Raw genomic sequence first — 22356 nt, forward strand, 5'->3', positions numbered from 1 at the left:
CTCCTAAGACCTCACCAAATGGAAAGCTGTGCTCTTGTGGCTCCACTGTGAATGGGAAAGGATGTGCTGAGAATCCCCTTATGTTTGTTTGAAAGAAAAAAAAAAGTCCAAACTCAAAACCTCCTAAATGATAGAGTCAAAATGGATGATAATATTTACTCCATGGTCATCATCCTTACATTTTACTTCAAGTAGGAGGTGTGGACCAGAAGAGGCAAGGGTTTTTGTGGTTGTGCTGGGTAACTAATATGTTGTATGTGCCTGAGATGTCATGGTTGTAAATCACGTCAAGGTGTAAAAGCATGAGGAGGAAAGCAAGGGAGAAAGCCAAAATTGAGTTAGAGGTTAATTAGGGAGAAAGGAGGAAAGGTAAGACCTGAACCCCGGGAGAAAACTGCAGAGAACCCTTGAAAACAGGAATTTCTGTTCTAGAGTGCAGAAGAGCACATACAGAGAGGAGTGTGGAGAGGGAAAGAGAGAGTGTCCAGGCACTGCCTGGACCAGCTCTTTTTCCTTGTCGTCCTGGGGACACACACTTTTGACCTGGCTTCCATTGCAGGCTTTTGGTGGAAAGGGTATATGTTTTAATAAAAAAAAAAAGGTCTCACAGTTCTGACTCTTTGTCATTTTCATCCAGATAGTATTCATCATCTGTGGTGGTATCTGTGTCACAGTCTGAGTCTGCCGCATCTTCATAGATATTAAGTGGTGTGCTTGGAGACAAGCCCTCTTCTGGCATCTTATTGTCAGGAGAATTGGAGCTTAATGACTCTTTTGGGTTAGGAGGATTAATGACAGAATCTTTCAGAAAGCCGGGGTTCTTAAGAAAACTTGGTTTCCATAATCTTCCTTCTGTGAGTGACCTCTTTACATTCTCCAAGAAAGCCAACTGCTGTTCTTTTCCAAAAATTCCATAATCAATAGGTCTGGATATAGAGGATACGGGTCTGGAGTCTGATTTAGTCCTGCTGCTGTACAAAGCCCATCCCTCATTTTCATCACAGGAGGGAAATTCAGAAAAAGATTTGAATCTTCGATTATAGCCACTGTTGATTGATAATTCATTCCCAAGGGTCAGTCGACTCAGGGCGTGGTCGATGGAAGTATTTTCAGAAAAATGGCGCTCCCTGCTTCTGGGAGGCTGACTTTGGCGTCGCAGATCACCATGCAAATGGATGTTTTTTAAACTCTTTGAACGATAGGAGTGTGGCTCAGATTCCCACTCCAGAGACCCGGCACTGACACCCAGTTGTGGACAACTGGCGGGTGGTGGGAAGTGTGTAGATTTCTGTGCATGCTCCAGTGGAAAAGGAGGGTCCAGCCTCCTCCGATGGTCAGCAAAGTCTGCTTCCCTGAGGCTGGTGCATGTGGGTTGTTGGGTCAGGGCTTCTGACTGTGTTTCCCAAATCTGAGTTGCCATTACATCTTTAGAATTCTCATACCTTGGTGCGGATTCAGAGATATTTTCAACCTCGTTCTGATGAGGTTGTGAAATGCTGTTGGACTTTGGATTGCTGAAGTGTGATGCAGCATTTCTGCTGAATATTACATGGACCTGGGCAGAGTTTGCAGAGTTCTCCAAATCCATGCTGCCGTTGCTCAGCCTGCTTTCATGTGTGCCTTCTGTGGACTTTGGAGGAGACTCAGGGGACAGCAGGTTGCACTGCGATGTGCCAAGAGATAAACCGCCGAAGCCCGAACTGTTCCCACTTTGGGGAAAGATAGTAGCTACGTGTCTTCTGGGGCTTAAATCTTTAGCTGAAAATTTTCTGCTGGCTTTGGACATGGCAGCCAGCCTGTGTTTAACGGAAGGTCTGTTTTTCCCTTTTTCCAAGTCATCCAAGTCAGCTTTATTTTTATTATTTCCTCCAGGAAGTAAAAGTCGACCCCATGCCAACATCTGTGGATCATCTTCAGCCTGCCTGTTCTCTGTCATATTCACCTCCTGACTTCTTTGAGGTAGTTCTCTGGGTTCAGACTGTGAATTCTCTAAAGCTGGTTCACCTGAATGAGCCTCATGGAGCTGTAGCTTCTGCAAAGCTGGAGTGAGAGCAAAGATTTGGCTTTCTGTGTCGCAAAGTGCTTTAGCAGTCATTTTTTGGAAATCTGTTCCAGTTTCCCCTCTGACTTCCCCACCCTGCAATCCCCTGGCTCTGTCATCTACAGCTATGCCCATGACATCCTCCTGAGGACACTCCCCACTTTCAGTGGCTATAGCGATCCCACTACCTGCCCACGACGCAGTCCTTCTTTGGATCTGGGAATTTTCGATACCTTCTCTGGAAAGGGCTGGAGGATGAGGACCACTGTCACCTGATTTAATTGACTGCTGGTGATTTTCAGTTTTCTCTCCTATCCCTCTTCTTCTCCAGAGCACTGATGACGTATACAGGGTTTCACTCTGCATTTTTTCCCCTCTTGATTTCCTGCTTTGTGACTCACCTAGAGTTTTAGCTAAGTTACGTGGGGAAATCTCTCTGGTTTTAGATTCGCCTTTGTGAAGAGAAGCATCTGCTCCAATGGAAGCCACTCCCAGTAACGTAGGTTCTGCAGAGTCAATGCCTGGTGACTGGGAAGCCGCCCTCTTGTCAGTGGCTGTGGGGAGATGGCCATTCTGAGCCATGTTGACAGGCACGTTTAGATCCTCAGATGAAGGCATTCTTGCCTGCTCTGGTGTAGAACAGTTTGGTTTGTCTTTTTCTAAAGCATCAGGAAATGTTTCCCTCCCCACTTTCGATGATTCTGTAAGTGAATCCACTGAATACTTTTGAAGCAAGTTAGAGATCTTTTTGCCTTGGTTTCTTGGTAGGGTATAATATATTGAAACCATCTCAAAACATTTTACATTGTCTTCATCACCAGAAACGGAAAACATACTAGTAGTCTTCATTTTATGTAATGCTTCCCCACTTTCTTTTCCTGACAAGTCTGAAGCAAAAGGTAAAGGATCTTCCTTGGAAAGGGGAATGATATCTTTACTGCAGGCAGTGATTTGACCACCCTTGTCCACACACTTGTTAAAGTATTCCTTCTGGTGGCCTCTTTTGGGTAAAGAATGACCCCTGACAGATGAGACACTGTCTGGGGGTTTAGTGGTTCTCTCCCAAGGCCTTGGTGTTATGGCAGAAGTGTATGCGTCTGAACCCAAGCATTCTCTCTCACCTCTCTCAGCCGAGGCATATGTCCCCGAGGGACAGGACACAGCCCTCTGAATGAGGAACGGAAGTGGTCTTTTCCTAACAGAAGCAGATCCAGTGGTTTTCATATCTGCCGCCCTCTCTGGAGCTCCAGGGGCCACTGGAATTAGGTCTGAAGTGCCTTTGGAACTTTTTTCTGACTCAGAAGAACCGGGACTAAATTTGTCTGGTGTGTACTTCTCTCTCGGATCTTCGACATTATCTCTGATTTGGAATGAAAGTGGCTCATTCCTAAATGAAGAAGTTATTACCTCACTTTCCGACTTCCTGCTATTGATGAGAAAACTGGCTGATTTCCTTGGTAGTGTACAATAAGACGTGTGAAAACTAGGCCCCTTGGCATTGCTTTGATTCCACTTAATCTGACTGCTGCTGTCACTTTCTGTTTTGCTTAACTTTTCGATATAGGATATACGCTGTCTTACCCTTCCTTTTCCATCCCTGAGAGAAAGATGTGACTGGTATTTAACAACATCTGCCACTTCACTCAGTACAGACACGCCACTATCATTACTCTTTTGGTTTTCTGAGGAGCTTGGGACGAACTGACTACTTAGGTTCCTGCTATCACTGTCTCCTCCTCTTTCTCTCAGAGATGGATCTGGGACCGAGAGACTTCTCCTGGAGAATACTGTCGTAGGAGGAATAGCCAGAGTACTGAGCAAAGAATTATTCACTGGTGAGGAATCTGGTCGTGACCTTGACAGAGTTAAGGAATCACATGAGATACTGTGGCTGGTCACTGACTTGCTACAGGTGGTAGGAGTTGTGATACATTGACCTTCCTTAGTATCTAAAATAGAATGTCTCTCTGGATGCTCTATGTTTTGATGATCAGTAGGTTCAGAGTTATTTTGAATAGGACTTGAAATCTCTTCCTTATTTACTGTTATTTCCTGGTGATAACCTTGATTTGGGCTGGGGAAGGATGATCTTCTGCTTTCCCGAATGAGAAGAAGGGACGTTGCTGGACCAAATTTTCTATTCCCAGTACCACTTGAATCTTTCTTAAGTTTACTGGCTTTATCATTGTGTGGTGTATACAATGGGGGGTTATCTCTCCTGGAATTGACTCTGGGTGACCCTTCTGAATTTATGGTGGTAGATGCATTAAAACCAAATCTGTTGTTGTTGGCTGAGTGCTGGGAGAGAGGATTTTGAGAATCAGGTGAGGGGTTGGAGCTGACTGTCTGTGAAACAGGTTGGAGTATTTCACCTGCCAGGTTTCTCTGGTCCATCTTGTTTAGTTGTATTTCTTTTTCCAAAATAGATTCATTCAACTCTTTGTCATTACTCACTTCTGTGACTGAGATATGGGGTTGGCTTTCAGTAAGAGATGGACAATCAACTGGGCTGCTGTTGGTGACCATGACCTCTGTATAGCCTCTTACTGGAAGAGAGACAGGCTGATCAGGAATCATTTTCTGCACAGTGACTGTGGGATTCTGAAAACGGGGACTCTGAGAATTCCTTTTGTCATCAGAAATCTGGGGGAGGGAACTTTTGGAGGAAGATGCTAGCGATGGAGCATTTCCAAATGAGTAAGGTTCTTTGTTTATCTGGTCTTCTATCAGAGCACTGTTCTGCTGACATTCTAATCCACCAGATTTGATGTGATAGCTTGAACTAACCAAGGAGCCAGCGTTTGGTGCACCAAAATGAGGGCTTGGCTGGTTCCCATGATCTTGTGACACCTCCATGTTCTCCAGTGTGGATGTCTGAGAATTGAACTGCCAAGGATTTTGCTCTTGGTCTCTGGAGATACTTGTTCCATAACTATGAGAAAAAGATCCCCAGTGTTGAGAAGGACCACTATAGCCGTGACCAGCAGGTGCGCTATTTGCTTCAATGGAAGTCATTTCAGAGTCTTCGTCAGAAGTGAATAGTTTCCTGATTTGCTGAAAGTTTGACCTGGAAGAATATTGTTCCTTTTGATTTTGTCCAGACCCCTGTTCCCTATTTTGTCCAAAAGTATTGCTAAAGAAAGACATAGCAAATGGGTTGCCTTGATGGTAGAATGGCATATTCTCAGAGTTCTCAAATGGGTCAGAATGCATTGCATTATCCATGGGAGCATTTAAATTAACACTCTGATAAGCACTCTGTGACCGGTAAAAACCATATTTAGCATTCTCCTGAGAATACCTGGGATACGAAAACTGGTCAGCAGGGTCAATTTCCATTGGTGAGGGAGTCGTTGGGAAATCTTCCTCATTCCACCTTTCTCTATAAGAATCTGATCTATTCCATATGATGGATGATAAAGGAATTCTCTTTGGGCTCTGCTGGTGGCTTGGTGCTATAAATCCATTCTTGTTCTGAGTTGTGCCAGAAAAATGTAAGCTTCTTGCTGTGAAATGTCCTGTAGCTGGTAAGGCTGACCGTTGCCTGCTGTCAAGACAGAGAGAAGTACTACCAAAAGTATTCTTTTGCATATAATCTTCTTTTAGGACTCTGGGCTCCCGTGCCCTGTACATATCATAAATTGTCTTTGTTCTAGGAGAAAAGGTTTTAAAACCCTCCCTAGGGGTTCCTGGTCTTAGGATGTCATAGATGGACATTTTTGAAGTTTCATTATAGCGATTTTTATGCCTTCCTGTGATATGACCATGTCTGTTCCCAATGGAATAAAAGTGACTGAACTGTGTTCTTGATCCATAGTGGAGAGGTGTCCCAGTAATCACTGAGCTGGATGATTGTTCCTGAGCCAGTTTGTTATCCAAGTCATCTAGAACTAAAAAGAGAATACAAGTCACATTTTCTGTATAAGATTTTACTGTCTAATACAATTAGAATTGTTGAAGGTTCCTCTTTATAATTTTACATTTACATATTATGATAAAAGTGATGACATTAGTTTTGATTATGTTTTTTTTAAAGATTTATTTTATTTAATTAATTAATTTATTTATTTATACAAGCACTGGGTACAGTCAGAAGTGCGGGAGGGTGAGAGAATTCACCAGAGCCAGAGCGGGGAGCAGAGCAGGCAGAAGGACCGAAGTACACTGCTGAGGGAAGCAGCGGGTGGCAGGAGAGGTCTGCGTGCCATGTGGGACCCTCCTCCGGTGGCCGGGGAGCAGCTGGGGATCGAACTGGTGCTGCAGAGGCTGCGGGCAGCCTCGCAACCCAGCGCTCAACCACTGCGCCACCAGGGAGGCCCTGATTATGTTTTTAAGATAATCTGACTTTCACAAGGCCATTGAGGAAGTTTATTTTTCACACTATTGCAAGTCATACTTTTTCAAAATTAACCTTCCAGCTACATTTTTTCTAACAATGATGGGTTTGTTTGTTTGTTTTTTAGTGAATCTTTTGAGTCAATAGGTTGCTAAACAATTCCAACTGCATTTTCTACAGGGGATTGTTCTAGAAAAGAGAGTCTATATGTAACATGTAATTTCTCAGTTGTACCCTTACGAAAACAGCATGACACAAAAATCTGGCACCTAATATATAAACTGATGATTTATTCAGACAGATTTGAGCAATGCTTAAAATTTAAAGTTCTATATAATTTCATTAAATGATTTGCCAGTGGCAGATTATTTTTCCTGGAGAAATGACCCACTAGCACTCCCATAATATAACACTTTCTATTTGTCAGACACAGTTTTAAGCTCTTAAGATATTAACTCATTAAATCTTCACAGAACCTTATAAGGTTGGTAGCATTACTATTCTTATTTAATCAATGACAAAACAGAGGCATGAAGAGACTGAATAAGTTACCGAGGTCAAGAGCACACAGCTAGGACGTAAGCCTAGGTAGTTTTGGCAACTGATTGCCATCCAAATTCACCTTTCATTTTTGAGTCCATGGCAACCTTGGCAATGAGTCCATGGCAACCTCATTGCCATCCAAATTCACCTTTTATTTTTGCTTTAATGAACTATAAAGATTTCACTGTGGAGCTTATCATGTTATAAGGATGTGATGTTGCTGTTGTTAATCAGTGTTTACTTTTCCCTCTGGAACAAGAGCAGACACTACTGTCCAAGTTAGGGGCCTGTGACTTCCTTACCAGAGAAGGACCAAGGGTTATGTCAAGACCCAGGTGCATGCTTTCTAGGACTATGGAATGTGTAATCACAGACATATCACAGGATGTTTTCAGTTGGTTGGAATTTCTTTGAACTGTGGTCATTTAATCATATTTGATATCATTTCCTCAATGAAAACCTGTGAGAATTTAAATAGAACCAAAATCTTTTAAGGTTTGAAGATTCCCTAAAACCTGCCTTATAATAGATATATTTCACCATATTCATGTTATAATAAGTACAAGTAAATTATGTATTTTAAAAGAAATGTTTATTAATGAAAGTCAAAGATGAGATGAGAATTAAGTTATGGGATCATTTAAATTGATGAAGTTTTTGATTTATAGAAACCTTTCCATGTAAATTACATAAAATAACATCCTTGGTTATTTAAAATTATTTATCATTAAAAATTTGATTTTGACTCTTCAATGACAGGGAAAGGGAAGCATATCAGCATTTGAGTGAATTTTGTTACAGCAGGTGCTGAAGGGGATATTGACGTCTGTTCTTGATTCCCCTACCATATTTAATTTAATTTTTAAGTTCGTGCTGTTAAGTTTCAATAACTAGCAGAAAAACTCATCTGGAGCATTAAGGATGTGGAACTAAGGAATTCTTCAGAGAAACATCCTACTGATGATTTAATTAAAAATAAAACTTAATCCCCAGCTTCTGAAATAATTTATTTCCTTTATTCTACAAATATTTATGCTAGGTTTAAATAATAAGATCCATGTAGTCCTTTTGGAATCTGATTCAGTCTTTATTGTTATCTGTTCTACAAAGTTAATTGTTTAACAATTTGATTTCATCATAGTACATTGCGGTCTTTTTTTTTTTAATCAGTAACAATAAAAGTTTATTAAAAAGTCAACTTTATATAGATCTGTTTCCTAAAGATGTATTATATATGAGATTAAATATTATATATTTATATGAGATTAAATATTTATATATATAATAATTATATATTTATATGAGATTAAATATTAAGCATTATTACAATTCCATAAATTCATCAGCCTTTGGTCTGAGAATATTTGCTTAGATTTATCTTTAAATACAAGATTCTTTAATATTTGTGTTAACAGCATGTAACTGCATCCTCTTCAAATAAGGTAAACAAGAAGACTTCAAGAATCAAGCACAGAGTTTAATATGTCTACAAATATTTATTTGTAGAACAAATATTCCCTTTATTCTACAAAATAAAATAATCAAGCAATGCCCAACTATAAGGTAAGACAGAGAAAACTATGTAATGAGTAAAGAGCTGTCTTTAAAGCAAATTATAATAAAATTCTCTTTGATTTCTATTCTCCCTTTCAAGTTGCCCCTAGTTTTCTTTCCCTTAAATAAAATCTTCTGATTTCAAAAGTAGTTGATGTGTGGTTGTGATGGAAAATACAAAAAGAAAAAAGAGATAAACTCACCTGGAATCCGTCTCTCAGAGGTATCCATTCTCAAGGAGCCCACTGCATGATCTTAAATTATTAGAAGTCATTTCAAACTCCAAATTAACAATGCTGTTTACTCACTGCTCAGGAAGGCAAAAAAACTTCTTGTTCTGCTCCTCTGTCTCCTTTTGGAGAGGCCAAGTCATTTTCTTCATTTCATGAGCAGTAGCTAGCAAAAGGCCTCTAGCAAAAGCTTTGTTTTGGAGCAGAGATTTTACTGGGTGTCTTTTCTCTGACCAAGTTCTCACCTGGGCTGAGTGTCAGCTGGCTGTCTCTCATTGCCCAGCCTGCCAGTCCTATATCACAGGGCCAAGGTCACTGCCTATGCAAATTGAATTAAGTTCCCAAAGTGAAACTGGCAAATGAATTCCTGTTCATCTTTCAAATGACTAGGCTTATTTTGCCATAGAATAACCACCATAAAGGTGAGCTGTGCTTAAATGATAAGATCCATGTAGTCCTCTTGGAATTTGATTCAGTCTTTATTGTTATCTGTTCTACAAAGTTAAGTGTTTAACAATTTGATTTCATCATAGTACATTGCGGTCTTAATCAGTAACAATAAAAGTCTATTAAAAAGAGTCAACTTTATAGATCTGTTACCTAAAGATGTATTTCCTTTTTATATGAGATTAAACATTAAGCATTATTACAATTCCATAAATTCATCAGCCTTTGGTCTGAGAATATTTGCTTAGATTATCTTTAAATACAAGATTCTTTAATATTTCTGTTAACAGTGTGTAACCACATCCTCTTCAGATAAGGTAAACAAGAAGACTTCAAGAATCAAGCACAGAGTTTAATATGTCTTGAGCATTTTAATACAAGTTATAATTGTTATTATTATTTTAGTGCTAGGAGTTCCAAAGACCATTTAATGTATAGACTTACCTTGGAAAAATTCATTCTCTAGCAGCGAGGCATCCCACTGAGACATGCCACCTCCCTCCCTCATGTCTGCAGGTCTGGGGCCAAATGCACTGCCAACTGGTTGATTTTCCAGAGGTGAACTGTGTATTTTTGTCTGCTAATTTTAAAAGAGAAAATGCATTATTATTTCTGGATCTTATCCACAAAGAATACTCTCATGTTCCCATGAAAAAGGTCCAAGCTTAAATTTCCTTATCCAAGGACTGCAAATCAATTTTCCTAACATTTACTTCTCAACTTGTGATGTTTTGCTGTTTTTGTCATTTGCAAGTGATCACGTCTCCATTACTACATGAATTCCTTTTGGTCTCAGCCTTCAGGCAAGATATTGAGCCCCTCTCTGCCAAAGCATCCTATAAACTTACACAACTACACAAATCTTAGGGAGGTCCCTGGAAAATAGAAAAAAAAGAACCTCTTTTGTCTTGGGAATGTCACCTCTATAGCACCACAGGTTGGGATTTCAGATTTAAGACTGCACCTGGTCTATCAAGAGCTGGCTGGCCAAAGCTTGTAATAGACTGTCAGCTTTGTGAACTTGATGGATTTAGGGAAAATAAAGTCCCATCCACAGACATCCCCAGATGTCTGTCTGGTAGAACCTTCCAGACAGCAAAAGGAGCTGATTAGCATTTCAAAACAATGGCCCTGAAAACTATGACCTTATAAATGTTTTTTGAAAGCATTGCTAGTTTTGATAGAGGCTAGAGAGGGGGCGGAGATCGGGGGAGTCACCAGGCTGGTATAGTAGGAAATCTGTGCACATATATTGCTTATGGCCTGTCTGCTCTGAGTTAATTTTCTAGCCCAAGGGCATGTCCGGAGGAGTCCAGGGAGCAGTGCTATCTGAAGACCAGCCTCAGTTCACTGGGACAAGCCTGAGGCCAGTTTGCCAGGCGGGCAATAAGGAGCTCCAGGGGGCTGGACATCACAATCTCCTGGCAGTAGTGAAGGCCTGCTTACTGCTGAACTCTCTTTGTTCAACTCACTATAAAAAGGCAGCTGGAAATGAAATGTTAAGGCAGTTTCTTCAGGGTGTTAAACCCCATCTTCCAGATTGCTGGCTGTCTGATTAAAGCACACCTAAAAGATTCAATTCCTGTCTCTGCTTTATTGGCATTCGGTGGTGAAGGTGGCCTGAACTCGGGTCTTCCGGTTACAGTTTTACAGGATTTAGGAGACTGATGAAGAGCTAAAGTTGTTTTTCTTTCTGTACTGGTAAATGTTTATCTTGATTCCATTAAATCTGTCCTGCCCTACTTTCAAGTTTTAATTTGTCTTCATAACCTCAGGAGGATTATCCACTCCCACAAGTTCACCTTTGCCAAAACTCCATTTGCATCCTCTGTCAAACTGGCTCTGTCACTCATGACTCTACCCATCCTGCCCGCGTCCCTGAGGAGGCAGGCAGCTCAGTCTCTATTTTCAGCTCACTCGACTACCCATCCTCACCTCCTGAAGCCCTCTCTTCCTCACGTGTCCCCTTTCCATTTGATGTCCTCCAGTACATTTCATCTCACCACGAATACTGACCAGTAAATATATAATCTTTGCAAATTTCCCTCTTTTGTACTTCTCCATCCCAGGTCTGTAACTTCCAGTGCCCAGGCTTTCTTAATTAACCCTGCATTCCTCACCATCAAGTATTTTCATTCCTTCCTGTTTCCTTTCTCAACATGTAAGTCAGTGGTGTCTTACAGAATCTCAGCCCAAATTTCATTGACTTGTGGTTTTGGTTCCATAGGAAATCCATAATTGAATACACACAAAGGTGATATATTAATAAGGAAGACACAATCCAATGATCATTTATCAGATTGCATCATTGGATGTGACATAGAATCCAGAAGTAAACACACATTAGAATGAAAACCTAAGCATGGTGAGATACCAATCTAAGGTAATGGAACCAGAAACTAATCATTTGAGAAATCAGATCAGCTAAGGCTAACTTCTTCTATCTCTAAAGTGGATCAAGGTGTTCTCTTTTGGGCCCTACATACTTTCCCTGCAGATCTTTACTGGTGCTAACAGCAATTAGTCATGGATCTTCAAAGTTCATTCTCCTCAAATTTGCAGTTTTGGTAGTTAGTATGGAATCCGATGAAGAAGATAGTAAGCATTACTGCCTTGCCACCATTTTAGCACCCAAACAACTTTCACATTTCTTCTATATAGACAATAGGGTACTCCTGTTGGATCATATGCTTTTACAATAAAAATTTATAATGAAATGAAAAGCACACGAATTCATTTGAGTTGAGTGACGGGTTGAACCTCTCTAAACTGGGAAGGATTATTACTACTCCATACCCCAAGTTTCTCCGGTCTGCCCAGACCTTCTGCTTTAAGACCAATCCTACTCACCCACCCATGAAAGATGCTTCCAACACTTAGAAATGTAAATTGTATGACCAAGAAAAAATATGGGGAGTTTATTTGCTCTCAACATTAATTTTGCAAGGATTTTTTTTCCTTACTGATAAAGCTTAGTTAGACAGGTAAGTGCTAATCAATGGTAAGTTTCAGATATAAAGAAGACTGCACTATCACTCTACAGAGCCCTACCTTTTAATTATGTAATTAATTAATAATGTATTCTTATTCCCACTAACATTATTATCACCAGCAGCAACTACATATTGATTATCTTAGGCAAATGTTTAGAGTTTTATAGGATTACTTTATTTCATTATTTTAATAGCCCTGGAAGGTTATTAGTATTATTTCCCTTTGAGAAAAAACTGTACTTTAAAAAGGTAAGATTTTCAAGAGGTCGGGACATTAGCTTTAGGTCACACTGGTGGAGGGAAGGGTTCATCCCAGTCTGCCTGATTCTAGAGCCCATGTTCAATCTCTCTCTCTTTCTGCTTTGTCCTTAGCTGATGATACACTACATCTAAGCTGGAGATACATTCTGAGGCCAAGCCCAGATCTTAGCGATGCGGGGAAGCACCTGAAATTTCCTGATCCCTAGAGAGCCCCTCTCCAGTTCTCCCAGGAAGAGACAATTATCTAAAAAGTACTTTTTTTAGACACACTGGTTATAACCCTAGAGTAAGTCATACTGAAGTTGTCCATGATCCTTCCTCTCTCCCTACCACAAGTTCCCCAGGAAACCAGGGGTTCACAGATAAATGAATCAGGACTCTGAAAGTTGACCAGTCTATAAAATAACAAAGAATGCAAAGTATTCCCCTTTGAATCCCAAGCACCTGAAATGGTGTCAGCACCTAAAAGACTGAGTGATATTTATGGACTTGAGATTCAAGTCTCCTCTTCCCATGAGTCCATTTTCTACTTCTGAACTTTAACACATTTTTCATACTCGTATGTTACCAGCTATCCTCTGTTTGAGTAAAATGACTCATTTATTCATTTTCTAATATACTTTTATAATAGCCTTTCTTTTTTGACCCTTAAAGTAAATTTGTGAATTAGGTAGAGATTATCATCCCCGTTTTTCAGATGAGAAAACTGAGTCTTTGGTAAGCACCTTACCCAGATCACATGACTATAAAATGGCCATTGGTTACTCATACTAGTATGATCTGATTCTTAACCCTGTTCTCTCCAATATGCTGCTCTTTACTGTTATTTTACTAACATAGAGATCTTCAATTCTATAGTACACTCTCCAGAGACCTTGCTTTAAACATTCTATACCCTCCCTGCACACCATTCTGGGCTGATTCACAAGGCACCAAGATTGAAAATCGTATCTATAAGATTTCTAGTAAAGATTATTACAGAAATCAAAACAACAAATATTTACAATATTAGGATTCAGAAAAGTATGTCTAAGGTAGGAAGGCATAATGGTTAAGTACATTAGTTTTATACAGGTTGAAATCTTGGCTCTGCCCCCCTAACAGCGGTATAACTTGGGGCACATTAACCTTTCTGTACCTTCATTTCTTTTAGGGTTAAGTGAAAATCATGATGATGGTAGGTTCTTCATAGTGTTGCTTAGGATTAAATGAATTATTAATTGTGAAACATTTGAGAGTGGTGTCCAGCACTTAGCAAGCCCTATTGTCAGCCAGAGAATTCTGTGGCACCAGATAATTTCCGGGAGGACTCCTGTTGTTGTTTGTAGCCTAATGTGTCACAAAAGTGTCCCATGAGATTAGCACCCAGAGTTTCAAATTCTGGCTGTTGGATCTCAGTTACATTCTCAGACGTGGATGCAAACAAGGCCCCACAAAATGCGGCCTTTTTTCCAACCCCAGTTCACTCTGTCGCTGCCATTGTAACATGACTAGACAAACCAACCTCTGACACAGAGTGACTTTAGAATAATGGAGAACTTCTCAGGGCAGCCAAACCTGCAGAACAGCTGCCAGGGCTGAAACCCAAGCTTACTGATGGTATCAAATACCTTGGTAAAGTCAACGAATTAAATCTTCAAGATGTTCTCCCAGGAACATTTGTACTGTCTATGTCCCTGCAAATTTCAAGTCCACCCGTGCACCTTGTGCCTTCAAGTGACTCGTTCATTTCTTCTACCAAGTTCTGAGGGCTGAGGTTGTGCAGGCAGCGGGGGACACGCAGATGGGCAGACACAGTTGTGGCCTTGGGGAGCTCACACTAACCTAGTGCCACATGAGGTGTCTCCAGGGGCATAGAGCTGGCATGTCACCTAACAGCTGGCCCAGCAAGAATCTGTCTGGGTAGAGGGACTGATGAGCAGCCGTGGCCTTATTCTGTTCAACCTGTTTTCTGAGATGACTTTGACTTGATTCCTTACCTAAAAGTAGACAGTTCTCAACTGGGGGCAATTTGATTCTCAGGGAACATTTGCCAATTTCTGGAGACCTTTTTCATCATCACATTGAGTGGAGAAGAGCAGTAGAGGCAGGAATGCTGGTAAACACCCCACGATACACATCCCCCACAACAGAGTAACTCAGCCCCTAATGTCAACAGTGTTGAGGCTGAGAAAAACGCTGAGCTAGATTATGTCAGTCTCTCTCTAGCTCAGTGAATTCTGTTTTCTGAAATTCTTCGTTTCCTTTAAGGCCATGTAAACGTATAAACAGCAGCTTCCTTCTCTTTTGAGTGCAAGGTCATTCAATAAAGTAGCATAAGCTCCTTTAAAGCGACTGAACCCTTAGTACCATTCCTGCCAAGCTGTCAAGCAAGTGATACAAAGTTCACTACCTCAAAACTTGGCAGGAAGCCTTATGGCCAACTTCTTTTTTTAAAATTAATTAATTAATTAATTGATTGATTAATTAATTAATTAATTTATTTATACAAGCACTGGGTACAGTCAGAAGTGCGGGAGGGTGAGAGAATTCACCAGAGCCAGAGTGGGGAGCAGAGCAGGCAGAAGGACCGAAGTACACTGCTGAGGGGAGCAGCGGGCGGCGGGAGAGGTCTGCGCGCCATGCGGGACCCTCCTCTGGAGGCCGGGGAACAGCCAGTGATTGAACCGGTGCTGCAGAGGCTGCGGGCAGCTTCGCAACCCAGCGCTCAACCGCTGCGCCACCGGGGAGGCCCCTTATGGCCAACTTCTGACTCTTCCAGCTGATAGAATATCAGGGGAAGGGACTTTCATTGATGAATAATGGAAATCTACATGTCACACAAAACCCTTCCTTTAGACAATATTTCCATTATTTTCTCCTCCGACTTTTTTTATAATAGTTAACTGGGAGCAGCAATCACTGGCTTGACTTGCATTTATTTTCTCTGCTCTTACTTTTTCGATGGGCCCACTCTGTGCAGTGAAGGGGTGAAAGGCAAGCCACTATCAGAAGTTCCAAAGAAAGATATCTCTTAATCCCCAGGCTCGATTCTCAAATCCCTAGAACTACCAGCTGAGTCCTACTGCTTTGTCACTTCTAGGCATTTGTCTTTTTCCTTTCCTCACCTGCTTCAGTGCCCATGGCTCTCAAGCGAGACAGGATGGTTACCTCTAGGTACTTCTCTAAAGGAAAGCGAGAGGCAGTCACACCCCGGAACAGGGCTGGATGCATGCACTTGGGACTCCGTTAAAAGAGAGGTTGTAGGTGTTGAACAAGGGGGCTCTTCTGCCATCAGGGCTTCATAGCTGATGAGCTGTGGACATGACTGACCTTTGATTATGGAGCTACCGAGACCCAAGTGTTTCTAATCCTGATTCTACCGTTTACCAAGGAGACTTTGAGCATAACTCTTAAATTCTCTAAAGTTCAGTTTCTTTATCTTTAAAAGGGGGATACTTGGGCCTCCCTCATGGCTTAGAAGTTAGTCTCATCACTATCACCTCTATGGCCTGAGGTTGATCCCTGGCCAGGGAGCTGACTCACAGGGCACAGCAGACCTCTCCTGTCTCACCTGCTGCTCCCCTTAGCAGTGAATTTCAGTATATCTGCCTGTTCTGCTCCCCGCTCTGTCTCTGGTGAATCCTCTCACCCCCTGCACCTCTGGTCTACACCCCAGTTCTTCTACACAATAAATAACAAAAGGGAAGGATACTTGTAGGAACTCCACAGATTTCCTCTGGGATTTAAATGAAATGATCTATGGCAAGTGCTTGGATGATAATAAATTCTCCATTAGCATGTGGTTGTTGCTGGTGCCAGGTTGAGACTCAAGCAAGTACAGGGGAAAGAGAAGATTCAGTGGTATCTCTCAAAAGAAGGCGTGTGGCTCTGGTGAAGAATGGGGGATCACTTTTGTTTTTATGTGAAGAACTTCTGCTTATATGCACGCTTCACTGGGATTCTACTCAATGCATTTTGTAGAAAAAGAGAGGGGGCGGGGGGAGGTACCAGCACATTGAAAAATGCCTCTAAACCTCTGCACTCTTAGAGCTTTTCCAAACTTTCTTTCCTCTCCCAACCCATGAGAACACAGAGAGGTGCAGGCTGGTGTAGATCAAAAAAGAAACAGAAAACAAAGCTTCTCCATCTGGTAGATATATAAACTTTACAGAGATGTGGAAGTTTAAGCCCTTGGTGAAGGTCACGTTGGGTGAACATCCTGTGTGAACGTGATCCGGTCAAGTGCATCTCACCTCTCAGAGGCTTCCTCTTCGAGTAAAACGATCTTATCCAGAAAAGGAGAAGCTCAGAACCGTGATGGTTTGCCAAAGTGGCATTGGCCACCTCTGCGTCTTGCTCTGCCCTGATGCTTCTAGTCTGCGCCAGAACAACGTGTGGTCAAATATCACACGTGTGCCAGGTGTCTGGTGGCACGCGATGGCCACGCTTCTTCCTGTCCAGCATGCCAGTGGCAGACATAGCTGGGAACCAGCCTTGACTGGGAAATGTTGCACTTTCTAGGAGAAATCTACGTTTCTGAAGTAAATTTAAAGCAGAGCTAAGGAGAAACGGGTGCAAATGGGTGCCTAGCTGGGAAGTACCTGAGATCCGAATTCCTGGTGTCACTAGTCACTTACCATGGCAGCTCCCCTCACAGATGCAGGAGGTCCTGCCTGGTCGGAACATCTGTGGAGAGAATTTGAAATAATTTCTTTGAAGATGTGTGTAAGGTGTACCAAGCAGAAAAAATCAACAGCCACTTGCTGCCTTATCTCGGCGCCTTGAGAAGGTGTAGTTCTAATGCTCTGTAAGAAGGCATTTCTTGGTGAAAGGCTTGTTGGGGGAAAAAAGTCAGAAACCTTTTCTTATTATTGCTGAGGACTGGAAAACAATGTTAGAGTAATTGGTTTTGAGAGTGAAGGAAGCATGAAGACACAATAACGAGAAAGTAACATTTGTTGAGTGTTAGTATGTGTTGGCAGGTTCTTAGGTTCCAAAATCAATTTACTTCATTTTACTCCATCACTCTGGTGAAGAGAATACTATATATGGCTGTTTGTGTTTCACAGACCAGAGATGGAGTTGCCAGAAGTTGGAAGACACTGCCCACCACCAGTGAGGGGCAGAGTCTGACACACTGGCTCTTGCTGTGAACAGGAAACTGATTTTCTGTTTCTATCTATACGTTTTTATTTCAAAGAGTGATTAAATCAGGATCAGAATCAATACTTCATTAGGGGATTTTTAAAAGAGCAGGCTCTGTAAAGACAGCTTCAGGATCTGTATGTTTATAAATATGCCTTACTTATTCCAAAACCATCTTGGAGGGAAACCACTGTGCTTTTACTCTTTGTGAGTTTTCTCTCAAAATGACTAGAAGATTCATAGTTTACAAGACAGAGGTCCAGCACTGAGAAAGATTTTGGTCTTTTAAATCTATAGCCCTGTGTCAAGGGTGCTCAAGGTTTCATACACCACTTTGGCTCTGAGTTCTGTATGAAATCAGGTCCTGTCCTTCCCTTGGAGAACAGCAAAGCAAATTGGGACTCAGATCAGTCCCAAAGTGGCAAAAAGCAACTGTCCATTCAAGCTCCCACTGCTTCACAGTTCATGAAAGTTGAGCATTAAACCTGGCAGCCAAACAATTTCATATTTTAAAGATCTCCATATGTATTTTATAGTTTGGCTCAAATTCTCAGCAGAAATGGAAATTAATAGGAAATATCAGTGGTCTACAATTAATATCTAGGAGTTAATTTTTTTATTTTTAGATTTTTCTATTTTCCTTCACCCTTTCTGTACAGCTTTCATGAGCCTGTAGGCCTCTTCCACTACATACGAGGCACTATTGTGAGTACTTTACAGGAAACGAATATTCCTGAGCTAGGGAAACTGTTCACTCAGAGCTTTTACAATTGGAAAGATTAGCCAAAATAGAAGCCAAGATGTGATAACAACAATAAAAAGATATAAAAGTACAGCTGACCCTTGAACAACACGGCTTTGAACTGCTGGGAATCATTTATATGCAGTTGACCTTCCACATCTGCACCTTCTGATCCACAGATTCAAGCAACCAACACCCCACAGACTTGAGCATCTGTAGATTTTGGTACAGGAGTGCCTGAAAACAATCTCACACCAATATCAAGGGATGACTGTAGTTAGGCCTTTGGGGAGTCAGAATTTCTACTGGGCCAGCACCCCTAACCTCCCCAGTGGATCAAGAGTCAACTGCAAAATATGCTGAAAATGCTGAGCGACCAGAGAGCACCTCCTAGGGATGAACAGGGAAGGCGACAGGGAGAAGTTGGGGGTTGCACAGGAGGCAAAGCACAGTGTGAGCAACAGTCTGGAGGGGGGAAAGAGGAAGTGAGATTTTGAGAAATGGGCAGGTGAGTGAATTTTCCTGCAGGCAGGTGACCATGGCGGGTGTGCAGGTTTTGTGCACAGCCCTATCGGGCCTGGCATTCCCGGGGCCCCCATACAACTCATGTGGCCCTGGGCTCATCTAGAGTGAAGGCGGGGGGTGGGGGGGTAGGAATTCCTTTTTGACAGTGGCCAGTGGGAGGGAGATGTGACTTTAAAGGATACCTAGAGCATGAGTGGAACACAGCACCACAGGTACCAGGTGTGTGGCTGGCGAGGGAGGATGCACACTGGCCTGAGGGTGTGCAAGGCCATTTGTCACTGTGGGCTTAGGTGGCAGGGTGTGCTACTCAATCCACCTGGAGGCCCAGAGTTTCTACACACACTCCCGGGTCCGCCACATACATTAACAAGGTAATGTATGTTTCTGGTGTGAAGGCGTCCACTTGTAGAGTGAATAAAAACAACAGTGGTATGGAAGCTGGGCTGATACAAGTCACCCGGATGCAAACCTGCCTCCTCTTCTGCACATGCTCACATGTCCTCCTGATCCAAGTCTTAAAGATCTCTGCATCTACCCCTACTTCTCTACTTCCACTCATTCTGCCTCATCGTAAACTTTCACAAATCTTCTGCTACACGCCTCTCCATCCTTCACGCCAACAACAGACAGAGCTGCCTAAAATATAAATTTGATCACATCAGTCTTCGGCTTAAAATCTCATAAGGTATTATCCAAAATCTTCACATGGCAAGAGACTCTTCTTTTATCTGGTGAATTCCCCAGGCAACTCCTCGCCTTTCAAGTCTTCTCCCCTCACACTCTCCTCCTCTGTATGTACCGGAACTCTAGAATTAGCAGATTTACTTTACCTCCCTAAACTATGCTCTCCTGTTTGCATGCTTTGCAGATACCACTAAGGAATTCTCCCCTTCAGTAGGTTAGAGTTTGACTCAAGTACATTATTTAAAAAAAAAAAAAATTCCTTCTTAACCAGAACTCAGGCAATGTCCTCAAGCACTGGTGGCACATGTTGTCACCACTGGTCATTGAATAGCTCCACCGGGAATGACCACAGGCAATTTAGACCCTACACTTCTGAGATGGACACCATGTCCTCCTTCCGTCCATTCCTGCCTCTGCAGTTAATCAGCATTTCCTGTTGATTCAAGCCCAGAAATCCCTCTCAGAACCATCACATGTCATCTCCATGCCTTTATGCCAGTCAAGACGATGAGCATCCCCTGCCTTTATCATTGCAATAGCTCCTAACTCTTGTCTCCACTTGTGCCTCAATCCAACTCATCCACTTCAGTTAGCCAGCGGGGCCTCAGGGGAATCTTATCACTTCCCTGCTTACCATTCAAATGACTCCCCTTTGCTTTCCGGTGAAAATTCAAGTTCTGGTCTGTGTTCCTCAGGTCCTGGGCGATCTAGTCCCCACACACTTTCTAGCCTCATCTCACTCTCCCCGTCCTACACTGTTCTGCCGTAGGGACTCAGCCGCACCTCTGAGTCTGTGAACATCACTTTTGCTTTGCCTAAAACATATTCCACCACCTGTTTGCCCGGATAACTGTTTTATCCTCGAAGAATCCTTCCCTGCGCCATTTCCTGTAGGAGACCTATCTGGACTGGAGCTGTTGCTCCAACACACACCCCTTCTAGGTGCTCCCAGTGCACAGGACACCCCATCTCAGTGCTCTTCCGAGTTCTGCTGTTTCCTTTTCACCCTCTTCACAGGACTAGAGCTGTGACGCCAAGGACTGTGTGTGCCGCTCCTAGAGCTGCATGTGGCACTCCTAGAGCAGTGCTGGTTGAATAAATAAGCAAATGCGCTTGTTTTTATCTTCATCACATCTGCTCCTCCTCTTCTATTCTTATTTAGTTTGTCCCGACCTACTGTCCTAAGTCAGAGGAAGAGGTCACCTCCCCTCCCCATCACACCCAGTTACCAGCTTCCCATGATTCTCCATTCTAAACTGCGGACAGATCTATTCCTTTTGCCCTCCTCATTGTCACTGCCTTAGCTGAGGCCACCTCCTTCTAAGCAATCTCTCGCCTGGCCCCTGGAAGGTGAGTCTTGCCCCCTCCTATCTGCTCTCCCTGCCTCCACCTCAGAGCTTCCCAGCCTGGGCACCACTGGTACTGGTGATGCAACAGGGCACTGGGAGTGTCTGGCGACATCTCTGACCTCCACCAAGTAGACGCCAATAGCACTGCCCTCAGGTGTGAACACCAGAAACATCTTCAGAGATTCCCAAATGACTGGGGTAAGGGTGGGGTTGGAGGGAGGGGGATTGTTCCTGGTTGAGAAGCACTGAGCTAAAGTGATCTTTCTAAAGCAAAACTCAAATCATGTCAATTATCTGTTAAAAAACTGTCAATGGAAGAAATAGATACATATGCACATGCACGAGCTACACTAAAATCCTAGTGCTTGTCCAGGTTAGTGGGCTGGGAGTAATATGTGTTTATATTATATATTATATGATGAATATGTCACAATATACACATATGGTAATATACATTATATAACATATACATGTAATAATATGGACATGTAATGCACACATGTATATAACAAGGAAGAGAATGGTATTCCTTGAGACAATGATGCATGGCTCCTGGTGTCCACAGGTCTCAAGCACTGTATTCTTGCCTCTCTTACCCTCCCCCACCCCATCCTTATTAGTCTCACTTTATCCGGGTCAGTGAACCTAGATAAGTCCCTGCTCTCTTTCCGGTCCCTGCACCTTTGCTGTGTCATTCTTTCTGCCTGGTGCAGCCCTTGGACTCTTAATTGCCTCTTTCAGTCCCATGGATCCAAAATTCACCCTTCCTCCAGGAGATAAGCCTCTGGATGCCCCCACGTGAGCTCAGAGCTTGTCCTGCACGTCCACGGCAGGAAGGGCACGAAGCCACCACAGTGCTCGCTACCTTTCACCACAGTCATCATGTACTCGGCTGTCACCCAGGTTGCTGCTAGGCCAGATGGCATCCCTGTGTGAGTCCTAAAGGGCATCCTTCCCACAAGATCCCCCACTGACACTTGCCAGAAAAGTGCCCCAGTCAGCATGTGAAGGGCTCTTCTAGAGCTCCCTGGTGCACCTCCTGCCTGAGTGGGTGCAGCAGCCCGGCATCCTCATCTAGGTTATAAAGTCCTCCAGGCAGGAGCTTTGCTATATTTTTATGATTTTATCTCCAGCTCTAAACACAGCATTTGATCTAGAGCAGGACTTTGAAAAAGCTGGACAAATAAGTGAAAGGGAAGCCATCACTGTGCCCCTGGCGCTAACAGCCTAGCCCTGGCAGGATTAGAAAACTAACTGCAGTAGTTCCAGGACCCGAATGAGCATCTAGATGTCCCGGAGAACTGGAGATAAATGGATGGGGCTCCCTGGGCCCTTCTCTAGGCCTCCTGAATCAGAACCTCAAGGTCGGGGCCTAATTGATGGTCATTTTCCAAAAACTGCTGATGAGATTCTTATGATCAAGCAGATCAAAGCGGATCCCCTCGTCTTGCTTCTCCTACGTGTCACCCCAACCCTGCTGTTATCTGCGCACCCTGCATCTGGCACCAGTGAAGGAGCATTTCC

General features: G+C 42.7%; 1 protein-coding gene across 1 annotated transcript in view; it reads right to left on the reverse strand.

Annotated features, from left to right (window-relative positions):
• Window positions 1-604: 604 nt before the first annotated feature.
• The window catches only part of EXPH5 (exophilin 5), a gene marked incomplete at its 3' end in the record, with an annotated part of 63333 nt that continues 41581 nt past the window's right edge, over window positions 605-22356 (reverse strand). The window contains exons 4-6 of the mRNA XM_084249811.1: window positions 17025-17073; window positions 9596-9731; window positions 605-5931 (exon numbers count right to left, since the gene is read on the reverse strand). Coding sequence (XP_084105937.1) covers window positions 605-5931; window positions 9596-9731; window positions 17025-17073 — 5512 coding nt within the window. The remainder of the gene's footprint in view (window positions 5932-9595; window positions 9732-17024; window positions 17074-22356) is intronic.

This window comes from Talpa europaea, assembly GCF_964194135.1.
Source record: "Talpa europaea genome assembly, chromosome: 12".
Classification (NCBI taxonomy): domain Eukaryota; kingdom Metazoa; phylum Chordata; class Mammalia; order Eulipotyphla; family Talpidae; genus Talpa; species Talpa europaea.